We start from the raw sequence: 19,287 nt of genomic DNA, 5'->3' as shown, positions 1-19,287 counted from the left end.
ACGCAACGGCGGCCAATGGCAGCGGAACTCTGCTGATGGAAGGGAAAAATTTCTCCATCGGACTGACGCACATTAAGGGACCGAGGCTAAACTTACTCGGCTGCATCTTAAAGTCGCAGCACTTTTTTTTTTTTTTTTGCGAGTGCCTTTTGAGTGCTGAGTCAAGAAGGTCAAGGGACAAAAGTCATGAGGCGAATGACAGATGGCTGACTCGTGCCTTTAAGCGACCTCTCTTTTTTTTTTTCGTATTTACTTCTTTTCTCCAATTGTATTGCGGTGTAATTCACTTAACTTACTTTTACAGCTCTGGCCTTCTCTTCCACATTCCACACATGGCTTTTCTGGATAAAGGAGTATTTTTAGCTCCGTTCCTGCGCGATATAAAACTGAAAATATGTGGCGATTTACTTTCAGCTTAGCACTAAGAGCATTTTGAGAATCACAATGCTGGATTGGACTGAATGAAATAAAGTCGTGTTGAACTGAAGTCAGACGTTTGAGTCCCATCTGTCCTCAGATTTTTTTTTTTTTAACTCTACTTCTGTGCTTCTAAAATAAACATTCATCCGGATCGCTGGGCTCAAAGGAAGCTCAAACTATATTGGGATCCATTAACATACACGCACAACACCGTTTATAGCGCAACAAAAGTCCACAATAAAGAAAAACGCAGCAAAAGTTTCATCACTGTAGCGCTAAACAATGACTACTTTGTGAATGCTGACAATTATTTCAAAATCTTCTATCATTAACATTGACTAAGACTGTTTCTTATTATAGGCAGGGGGAAAAAAATATACAAAATAAAGCCTACATATTCTTCGCCAAGTAGATAAAACGGAATAATAATAGGGCAGTCCTTTTTTGTAAAAGCAGAGACAGATGTTTACAAATGTCTTCTTGCCTTACAGATTTATTCAGAGAATTTGTTCATTTGACTCCAACAGAAATAGAGGACAGAGTCACGTGAGGGGTTAAAAAAAGAAGAAGCATTCCAATTTTTTTTTTTTTTGCAGAGGGAGGCCATAGTTTTCATGGTAAAGCATTTAATGCTCCACGCCAGTGATCATATGTCCGTCCGGCCCGTAGCTGCAGCTTGAAAAGACATTTCCTTCTTTTTCAGTGGGGGGATTTTCTAACCAGCGTAACCATCAAACTAAACATAATTATTATACCATCAAATCATCTAAAACACAAGTAGTCTTATTCCATCTTAGGTTTCAGTCTGCAATGGAAGCAAGTGTGACTTTGGAGGAAGCATGTTTTTGACAATAAATGAATGAGAGCGATTCAAGCCCGTGTGTGACATAAGGCTTCCTTACGCTTGATGAGGCAAACAGATGAGCAGATCTTCCTTCATGACAGTCTTTCTCTACCTACCGAGTGAGTGATGCACAGCCAGCGTGTCGTGCTCTTACCTCCAAGACTGGTCCGGCGCCAAGTATGGTCCTCTCCACACCGCTGGCGTATCCTTTCTGGCTGAGTGCAGTCAGACAGTGGATGAGAAAGTTGGTGCTTTGAGTCTTGCCCGAGCCGCTTTCTCCGGAGATGACAATACACTGGTTGACCTTCTTCCTGAGCATGGCATAGTAAGCCACGTCGGCAATGGCGAAAATGTGCGGCTCCAGTTTGCCCAGTTGGTGGTTTTCGTAGAGTTTGACATATTTGGGGTTGTAGATGGGTAGAAACTTGAAGGGGTTGATGGCAATGAGTATGCTGCCTGCGTAGGTGTAGATTTTTTTCTTGTAGAAGCGTGTGCGCAGATTATTTAGGATGCTGTCCTCGTTGAGTTTGGGGAGGTTGCAGAGGTCGGCAAAGTCATCCTGTGGAGGTGGGAGGAAGCCCCTGGCGGCGAGCCGCTGTGCCTCCTGCTCTTTGGACAGCGGTGGGAGGTGGACATAATGGATAGAGCCGTCATTGTTCCTCTCCTGGATCGCAAACAGAAGATACAAGTCTTTACTTTTCGAGATTTTCAGAACTCTCTGAATAATTTCTCGAATTATTTAAATACGATTCGTTGAATGCCCATTACGATTTTCCATGTACCAACACATTGATTTGTCAAAATTGTCGTTGAGATCATGGTGCAATAAATGTGCATGAGGACAACTCCATGAGAGACCTGAAGTAAGAAGTAAAAGCCGAGGCTCTGCGGGTGCTGCTCCTGGGCTTTCCGAGGCCACAGCAGGAACCTCTGCACTGGAAGATCTCCGGCCTCCAGCACCCACTCTTCCCCTCCACTCTCCTTCACCTCTGCCAGCACATACAGGCGGCCAGGGTCCAGCCCCAGTGCCACGGCAGCGTCCGAGATCACAGAAGCTGCTGTAGCATCCTTCTGCACTCTGATTGGTTAAGAAAAAATAATTAATTGTGTGAAGGGGGGAAATGACTGATGACATTTATGACGGTAGTCCACCTCAGGTTGCAGCAGGTGGATGACTCAGCAGCGAGCCGCGGGTAGATCTGGAGCAGGTACGAGCGCCCGTTGTGATCGTTGGTGCTCGTCAGCAGACCTCCTCCCCCCTTAACTCCGCCCGCACTCGTTGCCATGGCAGCGCTGCCATCTCTGACATTCATCCTGAGTCAGGGGGAGTTGCCTCAGCATGCCGCAGCCACCGCCTCCTTCTCGCTACAAAGCACCTGCAAGAAAATAAATCACACTGTAATCAACAATAATTTACACAGTGACATACACGTCGTCGACCGAAAATGATTATCATTATTAGATGAAAGTAATATGTTCCTTTTGGTAGAGCTATTACAATTTAATTAATTTAATTTAGTTTTATCTTATCATATAAAATATTGGTGTGTGATCGCATCTAATTGACAATGCCTGTTTTTTTTTTTTAGATGCTAAAAATACACATTACAGATGACACTTTAACCTCAGTTCCTGCTGCTGATGCAGCAAACAAGTCACTGAAGTGAGCTACTGCACAAAAGCAACCGTGAAACAACACACAAGCAAAACCCCAAAATGGCGCAATGACGCCACAATATCGGTACTCATTTTGGTGGCCGGAATAAAAATGAAGCCTAATTTTACCACAGCAATTACGATTAAGCATCTTCTGGCAACACAATGACTAAAAATGAGGTCCTGTTTTGGAATTATTAAATTATGCTTGTCCAAACAAAATCTACCAAGCGTTTAATCAGAACAAAATGACCCCGATAAAGCCCACCCAAAAAATACTGCATGGCTACATCACTGTCATGTTTTCTTTAAGGGCACCATTTGTCAAGTGTACCCTATATAGTTCAAGAGCCATAGCACAAATTTAGCATGACAGCAGCTGGGTAGAGTCTTGCGATGTATCGTGTAGCATGACCCCCGTATTAATAATGAATGCTTGGTAAACTGTAAGCCACCCTTGGGGAAACAGGAAACTGCTTTAAATCACAGCCCTGTGAGATATGGCGGGCCGACTACGCCGCTTGAGTAACCCGAGATCCATCCGGTAAGTACAAGGACTGATAGTTTATCACTTTTCCCCATCTGAAGAGAGACTGTTTATTTTGTCAACCTGAAAAACAAGATGTTATAAACCAAGAGAAAAATGATACCGTAAATAGATGGGAGTCATTCACTTTCCAATGATTGATCGCAATCTTACTAGCGTTTCTAAAAATATTCTAAGCAGCTGTTGGATCACTTCTGTATATACAGAATTTGCTTAATTCAGGGAAATATATTTTTAGCTCTTTCGCTGACCTAATGTGATGTGCAGTTTTTAAATATTAATAACGATTGCAGCTCGTGCGGAAAGTTTTAAGAGTAGACTTTTAACAAGTAGTGATAGGTCTTGGACACGCATCAACAGATTGTGTAATTGATTATTGGGAGCATTAGACCCAAAATAGAATTTTACGGTCACGAGATTTTGCATTTTTCCAGGCCACAAGTCAGTCGCATGCAAGCTTTTTCCAAATAATAAGGCATGCAAAACTGCAGAGACCACAAAAGACAGCATAAGCATTATGCTCCATTACGAGATCAGACTGTTTTGAAGACATTACTTTAGCTCCGGGCTGCTTCCTCGATTAGACTCCAAAAAGTATTAAAGTTGAATCAATATCCGACAAATTGTACTATTTGGTTGATACAAGAACACTCAAATGACCATAAAAGTCAGGAGACAAAAAAAAACGACAACAAATATTTTCAAGTGAAACCAAAAAGAGAGACAACCCTTTGGGACAATCAAGAGCGCCTTTGAGATAATACGGCCTCCTCCCTGCAAAGGAGATCCTCCGCGAGGATACCCAGCATTCCACAGATAAGACCCCCGGGTTGTCTGCTTGGCCGGGCTTAGCTCGTCTTTTTAGCTGCTTACGACGGGATGGGGAAAGACATCGGAGTGCGGGACTACAGCTCAGACAGGGACTCTTCAGCTGCTTACTGTGAGCTTTAACCTCTAAGAAGCTCCTTAGATCAGACATATTCAAGGGGGTCCCCTGGACTCATCAACCTTTTCCAACCTGCACTTGAGAGTTTAATCTTGAAACAATGTCTGTGTTAATATTAAAATAAATATAAATAACAAGCGGTACAGATAATGGATTGATGGTTGGATAAATAAATGTATTTATTTATTAATTTAAAAAAATCATAAATAATAAAAATAAACACATTAATTAATAAAAAAATAATATTAAATAATTTCACAAGTTTTTTTTGTGGTTAAACTGAAAAAGACCAATCCTCATGACAAACCTGCCATATGTACACAATAAAAGGGACTGCCACAGGAAATGAAGGAAACTTGGAACGACCCCATATTTGGCGGTGAAGCCGAACCGGGTGACTCATTGGCACATATGTAATAAGATGAATAGCTCTTGTTCTAATTCATTCCACATAAACAAAATGGATATTTATAAAGGAGTTCATAGTCACCCATTGAAGTGTAAGAACGCCTTAGCTGTTTTATTCTTAGTTTGAGTTCCAGACACCACAATGAGAACGTAAAACGGGTCCACTCAAGACTACGAGTGAAGCCGGAGACACCATCAGCTGACTGTATGATGTGGCAGGAAGTGAATGACCCAGTGACAGAGAGTCAATGAACGGAACGCTCGCTCTCTTTCTCACCACCGAGCCCCGCCCCATACCCGCTCCCCTTGCCCTCATAAATTAAATTCAGTGATGAAGCAAGCCATGATGTCAACAGTGTATATGTGCAGGAAGATACAGTGACTCCCTGGATTCCATTTGCTTTGGCGAGTAAATGTCATGAGTCAGCGCAGAGCTCCTTCGATGTTGCTAAGAGGCATTGCCATAGCAGTGGAGACTCGAAATGCCCAAAGTCGGACATTATTTACTCAACAGCTTACAACAACAAAACTCCAGTTAGCTTGTGTAACAGTGCAACACTATTACAGCGATTTAAATGTAACACAATATTTTGATAATTGTCCAGAGATCTTCCTCCACCCCTTCCGGTGTCAGTCTGCAACCCAAAGCTTATTTCTTCTCCCTGGGGAAAGTGGAACTCCAGCCACTCAAGTATCCTCCAGCATTAGAATTCTCACTAACATGACCTAATGGATATGAGAGGGGCTGGCCCGTTGCCAACACTCAGCTGCATTGTCTACTCGGCACAAAGAGACAGAAGCAAAGGAAGTCAAGATTCAATATGTGTGTGTTTTGGCCTTTACGTCTTGTCTGTACTCTTGGGGATTTATAAACCCGTGCAGGTCTGGCGATGGTGAGCGATTGCACCTCATGCCTGCTGAGTGGTGCTAATCAGCCTGGAGGGCTTGTGCAGTGCACATGCATCCAAAATGGCTGTCTGCCATGTGTGCTATCCCCCCCCCCAAAAAAAACGCAGTCCTTTGTTTAATCAGAACGATACCTCTTGCAGGGAATCAACCAGCCAGCAGACCCCGACTGGGCTCCTAATCACAAATGCAGATATGGAACCCAGTGAAGAATGAGTCAAGGGTAAAGGGCACTTTGAGCTCATACCCTTCCCCCCAGTCTAAAAAAAAAAAAAACACAAGAGATGAGGAGCATCTGCTGCCTGCATCGAAAGGAGACAAGGAGCCTTTGACTTGTTGATATAACCGCATTCAGTCGTCACTGAAGCTCAAAGTTCCTGCAAGAGAAGTCCCGTGATCAGTCTTTTGTTTGGATGGCAGCAGCTATGACAGCGAGACAAACACTGCGACACAATTCCATTACAGCATGTACTGCGCCAACTATGTACACAACGAAAACAAACCGGACAGGTGTGTTGACAGTTCGTGTAAACAAGATGAACAACTTTAAATCCGCCATTGTTGCGATACAAAGTATTCTGAATGAGCCTATTTGTTTTCACACGGATGTCGGACATGTTTTCTTTTTTAACAAACAATTCTACACACAATTGCATGTGAAATTAAGCAAGCAATTGCATGGTAGATTTTTTTTTTTTTTTTTTTTAACTCAGGGAAGTAAAATTACCAGACCGGCAACAGACAGTGCTAATCAATGGAAATACAGTTATCTCAGGGGGCCTGCATTGATCTGCCACTCCCATTGTCACGTGTCGAAGTCAAGTATTGACAAACTAAAGCCGGCCGTGCCATCAGACAGCCCTCGAGGGGGGAGAGGAAAAATATGACCCCCTTATCACACACGTTGGTTGAAAACATCCAAAGGTAGTTTGACCTTGAGGCAATCTAACGTCAGCTTTATGAACTTCCACTTGCTGTACATTTCGCAGCAGGGCACAAAGCCTAACGCCACCTTTGCTTTTTATGCATCTGTTCCCCCCCCCCTTCTTCAGGTCTTCCACTTTCTACCACAAAATCAGCTTCTCTTTTAGCTCCTTCAGCCCCGCCCCCCCCTTTTCTCCCCACCACAGATCATTTGGCACCATTTCTTCTAACTCACTCCAGATGCCAGTTTGCACTAAAGCGAGCGGAGGAGCCTTGAATTGAATGTTTTCTCCCCCAAAAAGCAGCTTTGTTGTTTTAATTTTCTACATGGTCTCGACATTGGCCAACAAGAAAATATCGAATATTAATGCTTACAAGTAAATTCTGACCATATTAGGTCTGTCTTTCATTCACACGTCAAAGGCGACATTTTCAATCACCACGATGAGCCAAAACCGTGAAATCAAAGCAGTAGCATGACGTACAAGAATCCGAGGAGACCTTAGCATGTTGGACTTAATGGCATCCAGAAGGCACGGTGTGGTTGCTTTGGAATTCCATGTCGGCTGCTGGTGATGTGATGATGAAACTTTTCCAAGTCACTCTAGTTGAATGGAAAGACTACAAAATTGAAATTACGAATAGAGTCATTAGAACGCCTTTAAAGGCTCGTGTGGTAAATATTGACGTGACACCACTTCCATCCGGTCCCGCTCGACAAAGAAACAGGATCCCAGAAGAAATGAGGAGCACCTGCAGGCCCAACTCAGGAAAAGCGGGAAAAGGAAGAGGATTATTGTACTGCCTCACTCGTGCGGGCTATTATACATTTAAAAACACTTCCGACACACAATGTGCTGGTCACAGCATGCAAAGTCTGCATCAACTGTAAGATGCAGAAGTTTGATTTCAACACAATACAAAAAAAAGCCAGTAAATTGTTTCATAAGAATAACGATAAATGAATTGTGTTTTTGATTTTAGTCGCACAAGCAACAAAACAAATCAATGAGTCTGCTACTTGATTTCAATGTGGTTGCCTCCTGCACACATTGCTCACATCTTGTCACCAGTCTCTCTCAGCTAAGCCAGACATCCTGTAGACTTTCTGACAAATGAGTTATTCATCAGTGACCTGAGACTACACAGTAAAAAAAAAAAAAAACAGCAAAGACAAACAGAACAGAGTCCAATGGAAGCCGAACCTCTGTTCCTATTCCATCTCTTGAAAAAACCTCCGCTGATCTCACCTATATTTTCCCCCCCATCTGTGCTTTCTGTCTGCTCTTGTGTTTGGTCACCCTCCACAGCCCGTCAGGCATTCATAAAGAAAAACAAAGACGGTTCAAATTTTGAACACCCGTCCAACAAAAGGTCTTTAAAAACAAACATGGGAATCGAATCACCTTCCTTCTCGGGGGAGTTTAATGCAAACCAGGTCCTCGATTTTAGCTATTAGTTGAACCGACAAATTATGTCACGTCTACGGTTCGACGACAGAGAGGTGAAGCTCGACACGAATGTTATCATCTCATTGGAGTTGGAAACCTGCATCCCTGATAAATCATTACAGTGCGGGGAAAAGAGCAATCCTAGCCCGAGGGTGGTCCCCCCCTGCCCGCCTGCCTCTCTGCTCATAATCCTGAGCCAAGGGACAAGATCAATGACAGCAACGAGGGTGGAGGGGGGGATGGAACAACTCTCACCGCAGCCATGTTTGGTACAGTACGCCATGTTTCCACCAAGTGGTGAAGTTCATCATATTTTGGAAGATTTAGGGTTAATTAAAGATAGTCGCAAAGGCGGTTGTATCCGTGTGAAACTGCTTAAATGGTATGTTAGTCATCCGGTGCTTACAACATGGACAGTGAAGAGGCTTGAGGACATTCCAAGCTCCGCTGGTTGCCATAACAGTCTCTTCCTGTTTGAATCATTTGAAATCATCCAAAATACAAAAATTCAACAGCTCCAGCCACGACCAAAAACGATTACGAAAAAGAAAACAATTATTTCGCTTACGTTCCATTTTGGCATTTGTGTCTTTTACTGTAGAGCAAGTTTAATAAAAACATAGTGTATTAAAGAACCAATTGGCACATTTGATCCGAAATACTTTATGAAATCCAAATGTTGGCCGTCTTAAAGTGGTTCCATTTTGTGTTCCATTACACAGACAGACCAGTTTCACTTCTCTGGAAAGTTTTTTTTTTTTCCTATCTCTGCTTAGATTACCACCGTGCCCGTAATCACCGTCTAAACAAGCCGCCGTGGGAAGATCGGCGTGATCGCGATCATCTTGACCTGATGTGTGCTAAAGCGAGTGAAGAACGAGGCGCTCTAAGTAGGCCATCGTCAAACAGTCGGCCTTTTTCCTCACTTCCACCCTATCATTACAGCCGAGTCTATTTATAAAGCCCATAAATTTGGTTGGCCGCACTGACGGCGCCAAGTTACCAAGGAGTTTGAGGAATTGATGACTTTACAGCCTCAGCAATCTCCCTCATCATCTTCATGCAGTCATTTTTGCTCTCCATCTGCTCCAGTGTATAAAGAAGAACAGGTCATGGCACCCTCTCCATTTACGTTTTTTTTTTTTATGCAAAGTGAAAGGCCTTTTCTTCCATAGAAGAAAGGCGGACCCTGGAGTGCACACAAAAGCGCACACCGGTGGCACATTTCTCCTCCCCGACCTCCATTTTTCCGTTCATCTGCTCAACACATTTTTGGTACAGCGTCAACAAGCGTCATTATTTATGAATCACACTCGATGACCTATTAGAGTTCTGTTGAAGAAGAAATATTGGATTGAAATTATCAACACATGAGATTTGGGATGATGTCTTCTGCTGATGCGCAGCGTGAGGTCGAACAAGAAAATCCCTGCGAGGAGACGGTTTGTATTGCTGTAATCCAAATATCTTCCTCATGAGCACATTGGCAAAAAAAGAGAAAATAAAAACACGTCGCAACACGCCAAACATATTTGGCCAAGTTCCTTCCCTTCACTTTGTGAGGTAAAAATAATCTTTATCGTCATGTCGCTTTTGTTCTGCCAACTTCTTTTGTATTCATCCCAGACAAAAAAAAAATATTTACCTGAACCAGAAAAGTCAAACACCACAATGCATCACTTTCTTCTAATGATGAGGATTGTGTTTTCGTCAACGAGGCTAACCTACAAAAAGCTTAGCCCAGCACAGCAGCTGAACAAAAGCGAGAAAACCCGCTGTTAAGGGACCAATTAGAAATCACAGTGCGGCTGCTAACCCGCTCTGCCGTCCTTGTTCGGACAAAAAGCTTGATGTAGTGACTAAAAACAATTAATCAAAACCGCCGATGTCTCAAAGTCTTTTGTTGTCGTGTTAACTTCACGTTTTGCTTACAAAAGCGGAAGAGTCACTTCCATGTGTATTTCTGGCACCTATTTTTTTTTCAACATGGCAGTCAGCAAAGCGTGCCCAATCAGCTGATCCTGCGCATACACTGAGCATAAGCATATTCAGAAACCAGTGACAAGTGACCCAATTTCCTCAATTGAACTAGCCAATGTTTCATGTTTTGGACCATATCCGACATCCCAAACAGTCCGAGCTTAACACTCAAGGGAAAACACAAAGCTATTGGTTTGATATATAACATCAATGATATGCCAGGGGGAAGGAAATATACACGAGTCAGTTCAAATCATGTGAAGAAGCTCAGCATATCTGTGGCTTCTGACCCATTATCTAGTCATCCACAGCAAGACAGAATTGTATCCACCAGGATGTGAGGACCAACTGCGAGCGCCCTCCCCCCATCTCTTCGGCAGCCCACCCTCGACCATTTCTGCAGCCAGAAGCCACCATTAATAGCAGCGCACCATATGGGCTCTTTTCGATTCAAGACATGACAAAATAGCTGTTTGGTGGACTGCCCGAGTGAAAAGAAGCGCTTTAAAGATATGGTGTGGAAAGAGGAAAGGCTGCTTGAAATCGCAAAGGTTAGAATGTGTTGCAATGCGAGTCTTCAGTGGGGGTGGAGCAATTGATAGATTTTTTTACAAGCAAAATGTCTAGTGCGTGAGGAATGAGATTCTCATGCAGGGGAACCTCCAAAGTCTTATACAGTAATCGTTTCTATAAAGCTAATTAGATGCTACTTACGTTAGCATTGTGATAAAAATGGTTGCAGCCTGACCCTATTTGTAATCAGTTCATTTTCTATTCTGTGGCTATTCTTACACTGCCAGCACTGATGATTTGTGAGTCAAATATTTTCCAAAGAATTAGCCCATGTCAGGCGTTCCATCTTAAGAAAACCCTTTAATTACGACAACCTTCATTTTTAAATCTTGTGTGAGCTTAGCAACCCCAAATCAAGCCTACAAATACATGTGAAAACGCTATTTTGGACAAGACTAAATCAAAGCAATGGAAAAGACATTGTGAGATGCTCTAGCAAAGCAAGGAGCATTATGTGTGTGTGTAATTGTAATGTTCCTGCTTATGATTTCTTTTTTCCACCATCAGGACATTAGTCATCATAAGAGTACTTGGTCCTGCAGCTTGCAATATATTGAACCATTTGTTTTGGCCTGTTCTGCTTCTTAGAATCAAAGGCGTTTGTGGGGAATTGCAACTGTTTCACCCTGAATGCAAATAAAGAACCTGGGATAAAGGTAGTGTAAGCAGGGGAAGGGTAATCATTTCACATCTCAGTGGAAATGACTTTTAAATCAATCGAAACATGAGCATGGTTCAACTGAGTCATGTTAAGACACTTTTAAGCCTAGGCATGAATATCAATGCCAGCAGTTTAACCACTTTCTTTTCATTTAGAACACATGGAGCATAACCATGACTAGTGCACATCAATAATAAATGTCTTCTGACACAATAAAATGAATCAAAGCCTGAAAATAGCTTGAGAGCAAATCCATCAATTCTTTTGGACATGGTAAAGAAAAATTGGGATTTTTATTCACCCAAAATCGCCCAATGCTTCAAGTGCCATAGAAATTGAATGGATAAATATTGTGTTTCTTCTATGAACACTGAAGTGGTTTAAATATTCAGATATTTAGTGCAAAATGGTGATCTTTGATCATCTATCTAGGGCCAAGATGTTTAAATGAAAGGTAAAGCAATCACACTGTCTTTCAGGATCATTTCTTTCTCTGTGACACTTTCATGTGGAGGTGTGGCGTGAGATTTTTACCAAGTGTGCAAGGTTGGGAAACACTTTATCGGTGTGTTAGTCATTTTTATTTGGAGAGGGGGGAAAGTCTGGGAACGTTGATGAGCAACAAGTTGAGACAGACAACTCATGCAAACATTACAAAGATGCTAGCATTCGTGTCAGTCGACAAACAAGTTATTTCTCTTGACACTTTTAACAAAGTTAACAAACCTTCACAGGAGCCAGTTCACTCTCATAGGCTGCATTTATTACTTCCCTTCTCTGCTCTTGTCACTACACTAACCGAGAGCCATTGGGAAATATCCATATGCTTCCAAATTATTCCGTGTGTAGCTGTCTTAAAAAAAAACTTTTGTCCCAAACAATGTGTCACACCGAGCTAATATGGAATAAAACATGAACGTACCTTTTTTCGCTGCTTGTTCCATTGTGTTGCTCTTCACAGTAGCTCCCACTAATAAAGCTAAGCTACTGATAAAAATAAAAAAGCAGCGACCAACTTGCTGGTATATCCGTGTCTTGTTTGTATGAGGATTGCTTCAAACCTGTCTTGGCAGTCTAGAAGGAGGGGGGCTAACAACACCGGAGACGGACAAAGATGCGACAACGAGAATCAAACCGGCGCGGAAACCAAAAATAAAATGACGGACAAAAAAAAGTAGCTTCCTCGTACGCCTTAGTGAAACAAAGAAGAGGCGTCCCTTGGCTAAAAAGGTGTTCAAAAGCACATTTGACGCAGGGAAAATGAACTGCTTACTGGCCGGCTAACCAGCTAGCCTGTCGCCACTTCCTATCTTTTCTGCCTTAATAACAGCAGCCAGGCTGAAAGAAGCCGCGGAAGGGGGGAAAAAAAAAAAAGTTGAGTGAAAAAAAAAAGGTTGCCTTCAACGAGGGCGCGCTGTTGCATTCAAAAGTACTTTTCTGGGACAACAGTGCCCCCTACAGTATTTGCATTGGTGGTGCGGGATATAAGTAACTGGTATGAGTAACAGCGCCCCCTTTAGCTTTAAAATAGAAAGTGTCGAATTTTACACGCAAGTTATGAAACGTATTTTTGTGCAGTTGTTTGATATTTGGATCGAGGTCGATGTACCGAAATGCTCGTGATAAAAATTATTTTCAAACAATAACTAGTACAAAAACCAATAAACGAACTAAAAATGAATATTTAATCACTCTCCACAATTGATCTTTAATTACTGTTAAAAGTACATCCACATTTTGTATAACAGTATTTTGTTTTTTTCAGCACCGCATTGCTTATTTGATGGAGATACACATTTTTTATTTTCAAGCAAAACATTGTAATTCTACTTTCTGTCCACAAGATGTCGACTTCTTCACGCTGATAGATATTACACGTCACTGTGTCATTTGAATGAGTCAGCTGCATTGTCCACCAACATAACCACACTGGCCAACAACTTACACAAACATCACAGAAGTTTTTTTTTTTTTTTTTTTTTGTAAGCCTGCTGAGATTCTGCAGATTTGTCAAATGATGCAGTATAATTTACAAAATAGACTGAGCCACTACACCCTAACCTTGAATGCACTGCTTTTATGGAACAAAAAAAATGAGTGTAGCACCAAAAACATTTTTGCACACTTCTCAGCCTGATATGAATGACTGGCACGTTGAAGACACAGGTAGAGGTTGAGGTGACTTTTGTGGTTGAAGTGCTGTCTGAAGTTATACGTTGAGAATGAGGGCGTTTTCAACCGTCAACAGGGTGTTGTTCGCACATCGTTGCAGTTGCTTGTTTGTTTTCCTCATTCCATTTCCACCACCAGCCTCAACGCAGAACTGTTATGACATTTAGAGTAAAGCACTTGCAATATCATAGTATCATTATCGTACTTTGGTTTATATTTACCAAAAACTTCATATACCTGCACAATTTAACAATTGCCGCTGCTTAGTAATGAGAAGTTTGTCAAAATATTGGGGGAAAAAATGCAATTTAAAATGTAAAAGATGCACGTCATGATGTGTCGAGTGAATTCAGATGTCATTTTTGTTTTAAAACTCAAAAAAGCAGAACTGATATCCAAAGTAAAAGACTTTCATGGGCGAGGCCCATGAATGTCATGCCTCATTAGCTACAAATGTAGGTCAAATAAGTATGTCATTCGCTTCACATACCGTAGCGATGGTGAGGAAGTGCATTCTTGCTTTGCAATGTATCTCAATTGTCTTTCACAACGACAGAAAAAAAGACAAAAGAACATCTATGAAAGGTTAAGATGGACAATAACAAGCTTGAGCTTTGGGTCAGCGTGAGGGTGAATTATGGCTGATAGCAGCTCTTGAATGAATTATGTCACTTCAACCTCATGGTGTAAATCCAACCTTGCAGACCTCCACTAAGGCCCAGGAGTGCTCAGCATGTTTATGATTTAACTGGGGAAAAATTTGTGAAATGTCAGGTGATACCGTTCAGCTGCTGTAGGTAGAAGTCGCACCTTTCATGCAAGCATACCCTAACGGCAATAAGAGGTGAAAAAAAAAGAAAAGATGAATCGATCTGCACCTTTATTTGGATCAGCACTAAAATCTAATAGCTTCTTCCTTGTCCCATTCACCACCCCTCTAAAAAAGTACGATTCTAAAATGCAATTGGACATAAAATAAAGGGCAGACTGTTGCACTCCAGTGCTGTAGGTGGCAGTAATGTACATTAAAAAAAGTGAAATAAAATACCACAAATACACAAGTATTTTTTTCACAGCAGTATATTAATAGTCCAATTGGCCCTGAAGCAAGCAGACTGCAATGATCAAACCAAAAATAAACAAACAACTCACACATTTATTTAAAGCTTCAGTAAAATGTAAAGTTTACTAAGTAATTATAATATAATCAATTGTCAGCTTTTTGTATGACGAATACACGTTAAGGGAGGTCAAATAATAATTGGTGACGAGAGAGCTCATGACAATCCAATCCAATTCCATAATGTTAATGGTTTCAACTTTATTGCTTGTTTTTGAATGTAATAAAATAACAAGTTTGAATGTTGCACTTGTTCAAAAAGTGTGCACCTTTCATCACCTTCATCATATGGTGCAAGAAATGTGGTGGCAATCTGTGTTGCATATCGCACGCGTGTGATGGGTGTGAACGCTTTCTGGGTTACTTCCCCATCAAAGATGGGCTGAAAAAAACAGTAGTCAGCGGCAAGTGCATCTCATGCACTCTGCATCATCATCAGAAACAGCCACAGTAAGTACTCATTGGCATTGCACTCTTTTTTTCTGTCTAATAATTATTTGTGATTCATTATTAAATAGCATAAAATCCACTTTTTATTTCATTTTGATTGAATAGATTTTGATTTATGAAATAACCCGTTTGTATTCAGAGAGATATCATTTTCTCAAGTTTCGTGAGGATCAATAAAAGCTTTTGGTGCCCTCAGACAAAAATTTGAGAAATTGATTTTAGGCTGAGCGATACAGATTTCCGAGAAAAGAGATGGTATTAATTCTCAAGATTTGATACTGCAGATTTATTTTTGTTTTTCTGCCGACACTTTGTACTTGCATTTAATTTGCTTTAGGAGAAATGGTTCAAATGCATCCTGCTGCGATTTAAATACCCTCAGCATCTGCTTCTGGTCCATACTGTGTTCACCACATGAGTGAGGCATTTAAATGATGCCTTTTAAATTGGCAAACCTCCAGTGAGGAAGTAGATGGCACGTTTGATCGCGCCAGAATTATTTGCAGTTCAAATTAAATGATTATTAAATCAAGGTTTTATTGATATTGAAAGTAATGGCTGCATAATTAAAATGATATATTCTTTATGCTTTGTAAGACTATTTTTTTCCAACCTTTCAGATTATAAAAGAGAAATATATGGAGTTGGTATGCATCCTCTAAACTCTGCAATGCAATTAAAAGATACTGAATGCATATTTTCATCAAAAGGGACATGCTCAATACATATATTTACATAACCCTGCAAACTAACCCAAACTTACTTGAATAATTCAGTAAAAGTCAGATATACTTACAATGTGTAGCTTCCTGGTAAACACAACTGAACTTATGTAAGTTAATTAAAGTTTTTACGATTGTTGTAGTTTGTCAATATACTCAAAGTATACTCAAATGACTGAATAAGCCTATTTAAGAAAAATGTAGAGGTACTGTGACTATACACGTATCTTAAAATGACTTTAAAAAAACACAAGTATTTTGGAACATATTTGTTTCTTATTGAGAAAAAAATTATATATGCTCTGCATATAGACTATCCTGCATAACCTTCTCCTTTTCTTTTTTCTTCTTCTTTGTCTTATTATATTTGTCGTCTTCTCGTCTTCTTTTCTTCTTCTTCTGAGCGATTTGATCGTGGTGGGATATTGTAATGTTTGCTAGTGCCCTCTAGCGGCGGGAACATAAAGCACACAAAGCATAAGTCAAGGCACTCGTATTTCAAGGTATCACTGTGATTAATACATGAATTATGATCAGGGTGTAAAAAGTAGACTGTAAGCACGTTTTTGCTATTTTTCCGTTTGAAATAACCGTAAATTCGGCTTGCCCTCTTCCTGCAGTGATGTTTATTTTGCTCTCTGTCTTGTCAGGTGTGTGTTGTCCAGTTTCAAATTCACCCCCCGGCAGCTAAACCCAACCTGGTTCTGGTCCTCATCCTCCCATCTGAGAAGCAGCCATGGATCTTTCCATCTCCCTCAGCACCTCATCCTCCTGCCCTCACTTGTATCATTCATCCATTACTTTCCTTGGCAACGACTCCCTCACGAACATCTCCGATATCAACCACGTGATCCTGCGTCATTACAACCACACGGGCCGTCTGAGGAACAGAACGATTTCAAATTCTCAGAACATCAGCGTCACCATGATCATCTTCCTCATTGTAAGCATTCTCATCATCCTGGAGAATTCTCTGGTGTTGGTGGCTGTCATTTCTCGCATCTGCCGCAGTTGGCGTTGGGTGTACGTGTGCATTGCCAACATCACCCTCAGTGACCTTCTAACCGGTGTGGCCTACCTGGTTAACATCTGCATGTCCGGTAGTCGGACTTTCCAGTTGACGCCTGCGCTTTGGCTTTTCCGTGAGGGCTTGCTGTTTGTCGCCCTGGCCGCATCGATTTTTAGTTTGTTATTAATTGCAGTGGAGCGTTACGTGACGATAATGACGCCACTGCCTCAGAAGTCAACCAGGAGCACCTACTACAGGATTTACGGCCTGGTGGCCCTCTGCTGGGTTTTGGCTCTGGTGATTGGCTTCCTTCCCTTATTGGGCTGGAACTGTGTGTGCAGTCTCGAGGGATGCTCCACCCTCCTCCCACTCTACTCCAAGACCTACATCTTGTTCTCCCTCATCATCTTCATCATCATCCTCCTGGCTATCGGCATGCTCTACGGCGCCATCTACAGTCACGTACACAAAAGCGCGCAGCAGCGATGCCGCAAGCGCTCCCTCGCTCTGCTTAAAACAGTCATCACCATCGTGGGGGTCTTCATGCTCTGCTGGGGGCCGCTATTCCTGCTGCTGCTGGTGGACTTCTTCTGCAAGTCCCGGCAGTGCGCGCCGCTCTTCAGCGCCGATGTCTTCATCTCCCTGGCTGTCCTCAATTCAGGCCTCAATCCTATCATCTACGCGCTGGGCAGCGGCGACATGAGGAGAGCAATGGCTAAGCTCCTGTGTCACTGCTGCTTGAAGGCCGGCCTGTGTCGCCCCGAGCAGTTGACCTCCAAGGAGACCAGCAGCACCTCGGAGAGCAGGCAGGATAACCTAAGGAACAATTTGAACAAGATCAGGAACCTGAGCATCGCCTCGCCTCCACTAACTCTGAAAAAGTCTCGTAAGGCGTCGAAGAAATGGAGGTTGAGCTCCACCAGCAGCTGCCTTTCGGTTTCGAGTGGTTAGACCACAATGTGTGCCCCTCCCATGTAAACAGGACCTGAGAGACGTGCTACACTTAAGTAGTAACTATTTCCTCCGATTTTTTATTTGGCATCATGTAAACACAACGTCAAACTCTTAATTAGATCTGTATATTTTCCTAATATGTTTTATAAGAAAATTATATTTTTATACCTTCATATATGTACAAAAACATGCTGTATTTGCATTTTTTTGCCTTCAAAGTTAATAAATATTCCACAATATTCAGTAACAGGACCTGAGAGAGGTGCTATACCTAAGTAGTAACTATTTCCCCAGATTTTTTTATTTGGCATCATGTAAACACAACATCAAACTCTTAATTATATCTGTATATTTTCCTAATATGTTTTCTAAGAGAATAATATTTTTATACCTTCATGTATGTACAAAAACATGCTGTATTTGCATTTTTTTGCCTTCAAAGTTAATAAATATTCCACAATATTCAGTATGCTACCGCTTCCTTTTCTCTAAAGGGGAATATGTCATTGAAACCTTGACAGGCTCCATAAGACTCAAAATGATTCATGAACGTGAGATCCCATTAACATCAAGTCCACAAAGTCAAGTTTTAAATAATACCTTCAAGGTGTCATCGTTCACATCAATCTCAAACTGTTCAATGTTAATCAAAAGTGAGCTTTATTGGCTGTTCATGCATTAGAGCACAGACCTCCACCAAGGCAAACAGATTAAAAATGAAGACATACCTCCCAAAATTTTTTTGTCATTGACTGTGTGTGACTTCCTTTCTGCCCTTCCCCTGAATTCCTTCAACTTTGCAGTTGAGGGCAAGGATAAGCGTCGCTCATCCCGACGCTGGCATCAATCCAGCCCTCTCAGCGACATGATGAAACAGCAACTGCAAATTCCAGCCGTTATTAACAGCGCGCTCACACACATTTGTTCGATCCCGTTTGACATTTCACCGGCTCGTCACCAATTCTCACGCTCTCTCTCTGCTACAACAACGAGGGGCCTTTCTGTACTCCAATTGAAGCACGACGGGTTAATGATGGTTGCGTGCAGACGTAATTACCTCGCTGGCTTCGCCTCCAGGTGTTAAGCAGACAGCCGTCTCGTATGAAGTCTACAGAGGCCTGGAGGTTGACATGGCAGCAGAATGACATCACCCATTTGCTTCAAAAGGGAACAAAAAAATATATAATTTTATTTTATTATTATTATTTTCATTTTCATTTTCAATTTCAATTTTTTTATTTTATTTTATTTTATTTTATTTTGTTTTATTTTATATTATTTTATTTTATTATTTTTATTATTTTTATTTTATCTTATTTTATACTTACTGCAGACATTGAGGGTCACCACACAAGTTCCCTGACATGGTCCCTACAACCTTGAGCCGAGATCTATACACCTCTGAAGGAGAATGAACCAACTATGGATTGCCGCAAGTCAAGTCTCTTTATCTGGAGGGAGCAGAGAGACGAGATAAAGTGTGTTCTTTGTTTGTCCGAGCTGCGGCGTCTCATCAAACCTCAAACTGTCACAGCTCTCCTCCT

The 19,287-nt window shown here is 41.5% G+C and overlaps 2 protein-coding genes across 8 annotated transcripts in view; one reads left to right on the top strand and one right to left on the bottom strand.

The window, feature by feature from the left end:
* LOC125974178 (myosin IXB) overlaps nt 1-12,678 on the bottom strand; it is a 32,466-nt gene extending 19,788 nt beyond the window's left edge. For 5 of the 7 annotated variants that reach the window (XM_049729129.1, XM_049729133.1, XM_049729149.1 and 2 more), the window contains exons 1-4: nt 12,239-12,677; nt 2,417-2,640; nt 2,123-2,342; nt 1,419-1,928 (exon numbers count right to left, since the gene is read on the bottom strand). In XM_049729129.1, coding sequence (XP_049585086.1) covers nt 1,419-1,928; nt 2,123-2,342; nt 2,417-2,577 — 891 coding nt within the window. In that variant the 5' untranslated portion in view covers nt 2,578-2,640; nt 12,239-12,677. Of the gene's footprint in view, nt 1-1,418; nt 1,929-2,122; nt 2,343-2,416; nt 2,641-12,238 lie in introns of all 7 variants that reach the window. The other 2 variants (XM_049729130.2, XM_049729143.2) reach the window with 1 other exon arrangement.
* Nucleotides 12,679-14,917: 2,239 nt separating this feature from the next.
* Nucleotides 14,918-18,209, top strand: s1pr4 (sphingosine-1-phosphate receptor 4). Its single transcript, XM_049729180.2, has 2 exons — nt 14,918-15,058; nt 16,431-18,209. The coding sequence occupies exon 2, from the start codon at nt 16,517-16,519 to the stop codon at nt 17,738-17,740; it is 1,224 nt and encodes a 407-aa protein (XP_049585137.1). The 5' UTR covers nt 14,918-15,058; nt 16,431-16,516; the 3' UTR covers nt 17,741-18,209.
* The last annotated feature ends 1,078 nt before the right edge of the window (nt 18,210-19,287 follow it).

This window comes from Syngnathus scovelli, chromosome 10 (genome assembly GCF_024217435.2).
Source record: "Syngnathus scovelli strain Florida chromosome 10, RoL_Ssco_1.2, whole genome shotgun sequence".
NCBI lineage: Eukaryota > Metazoa > Chordata > Actinopteri > Syngnathiformes > Syngnathidae > Syngnathus > Syngnathus scovelli.
Note: the sequence above shows the minus strand (reverse complement) of the source record. Positions and strands in the feature narration are given on the sequence as shown.

Excerpts from the sequence above, each read along its gene's own strand:
- s1pr4 (XM_049729180.2), top strand. The coding sequence starts at position 16,517 with ATGGATCTTTCCATCTCCCTCAGCACCTCATCCTCCTGCCCTCACTTG.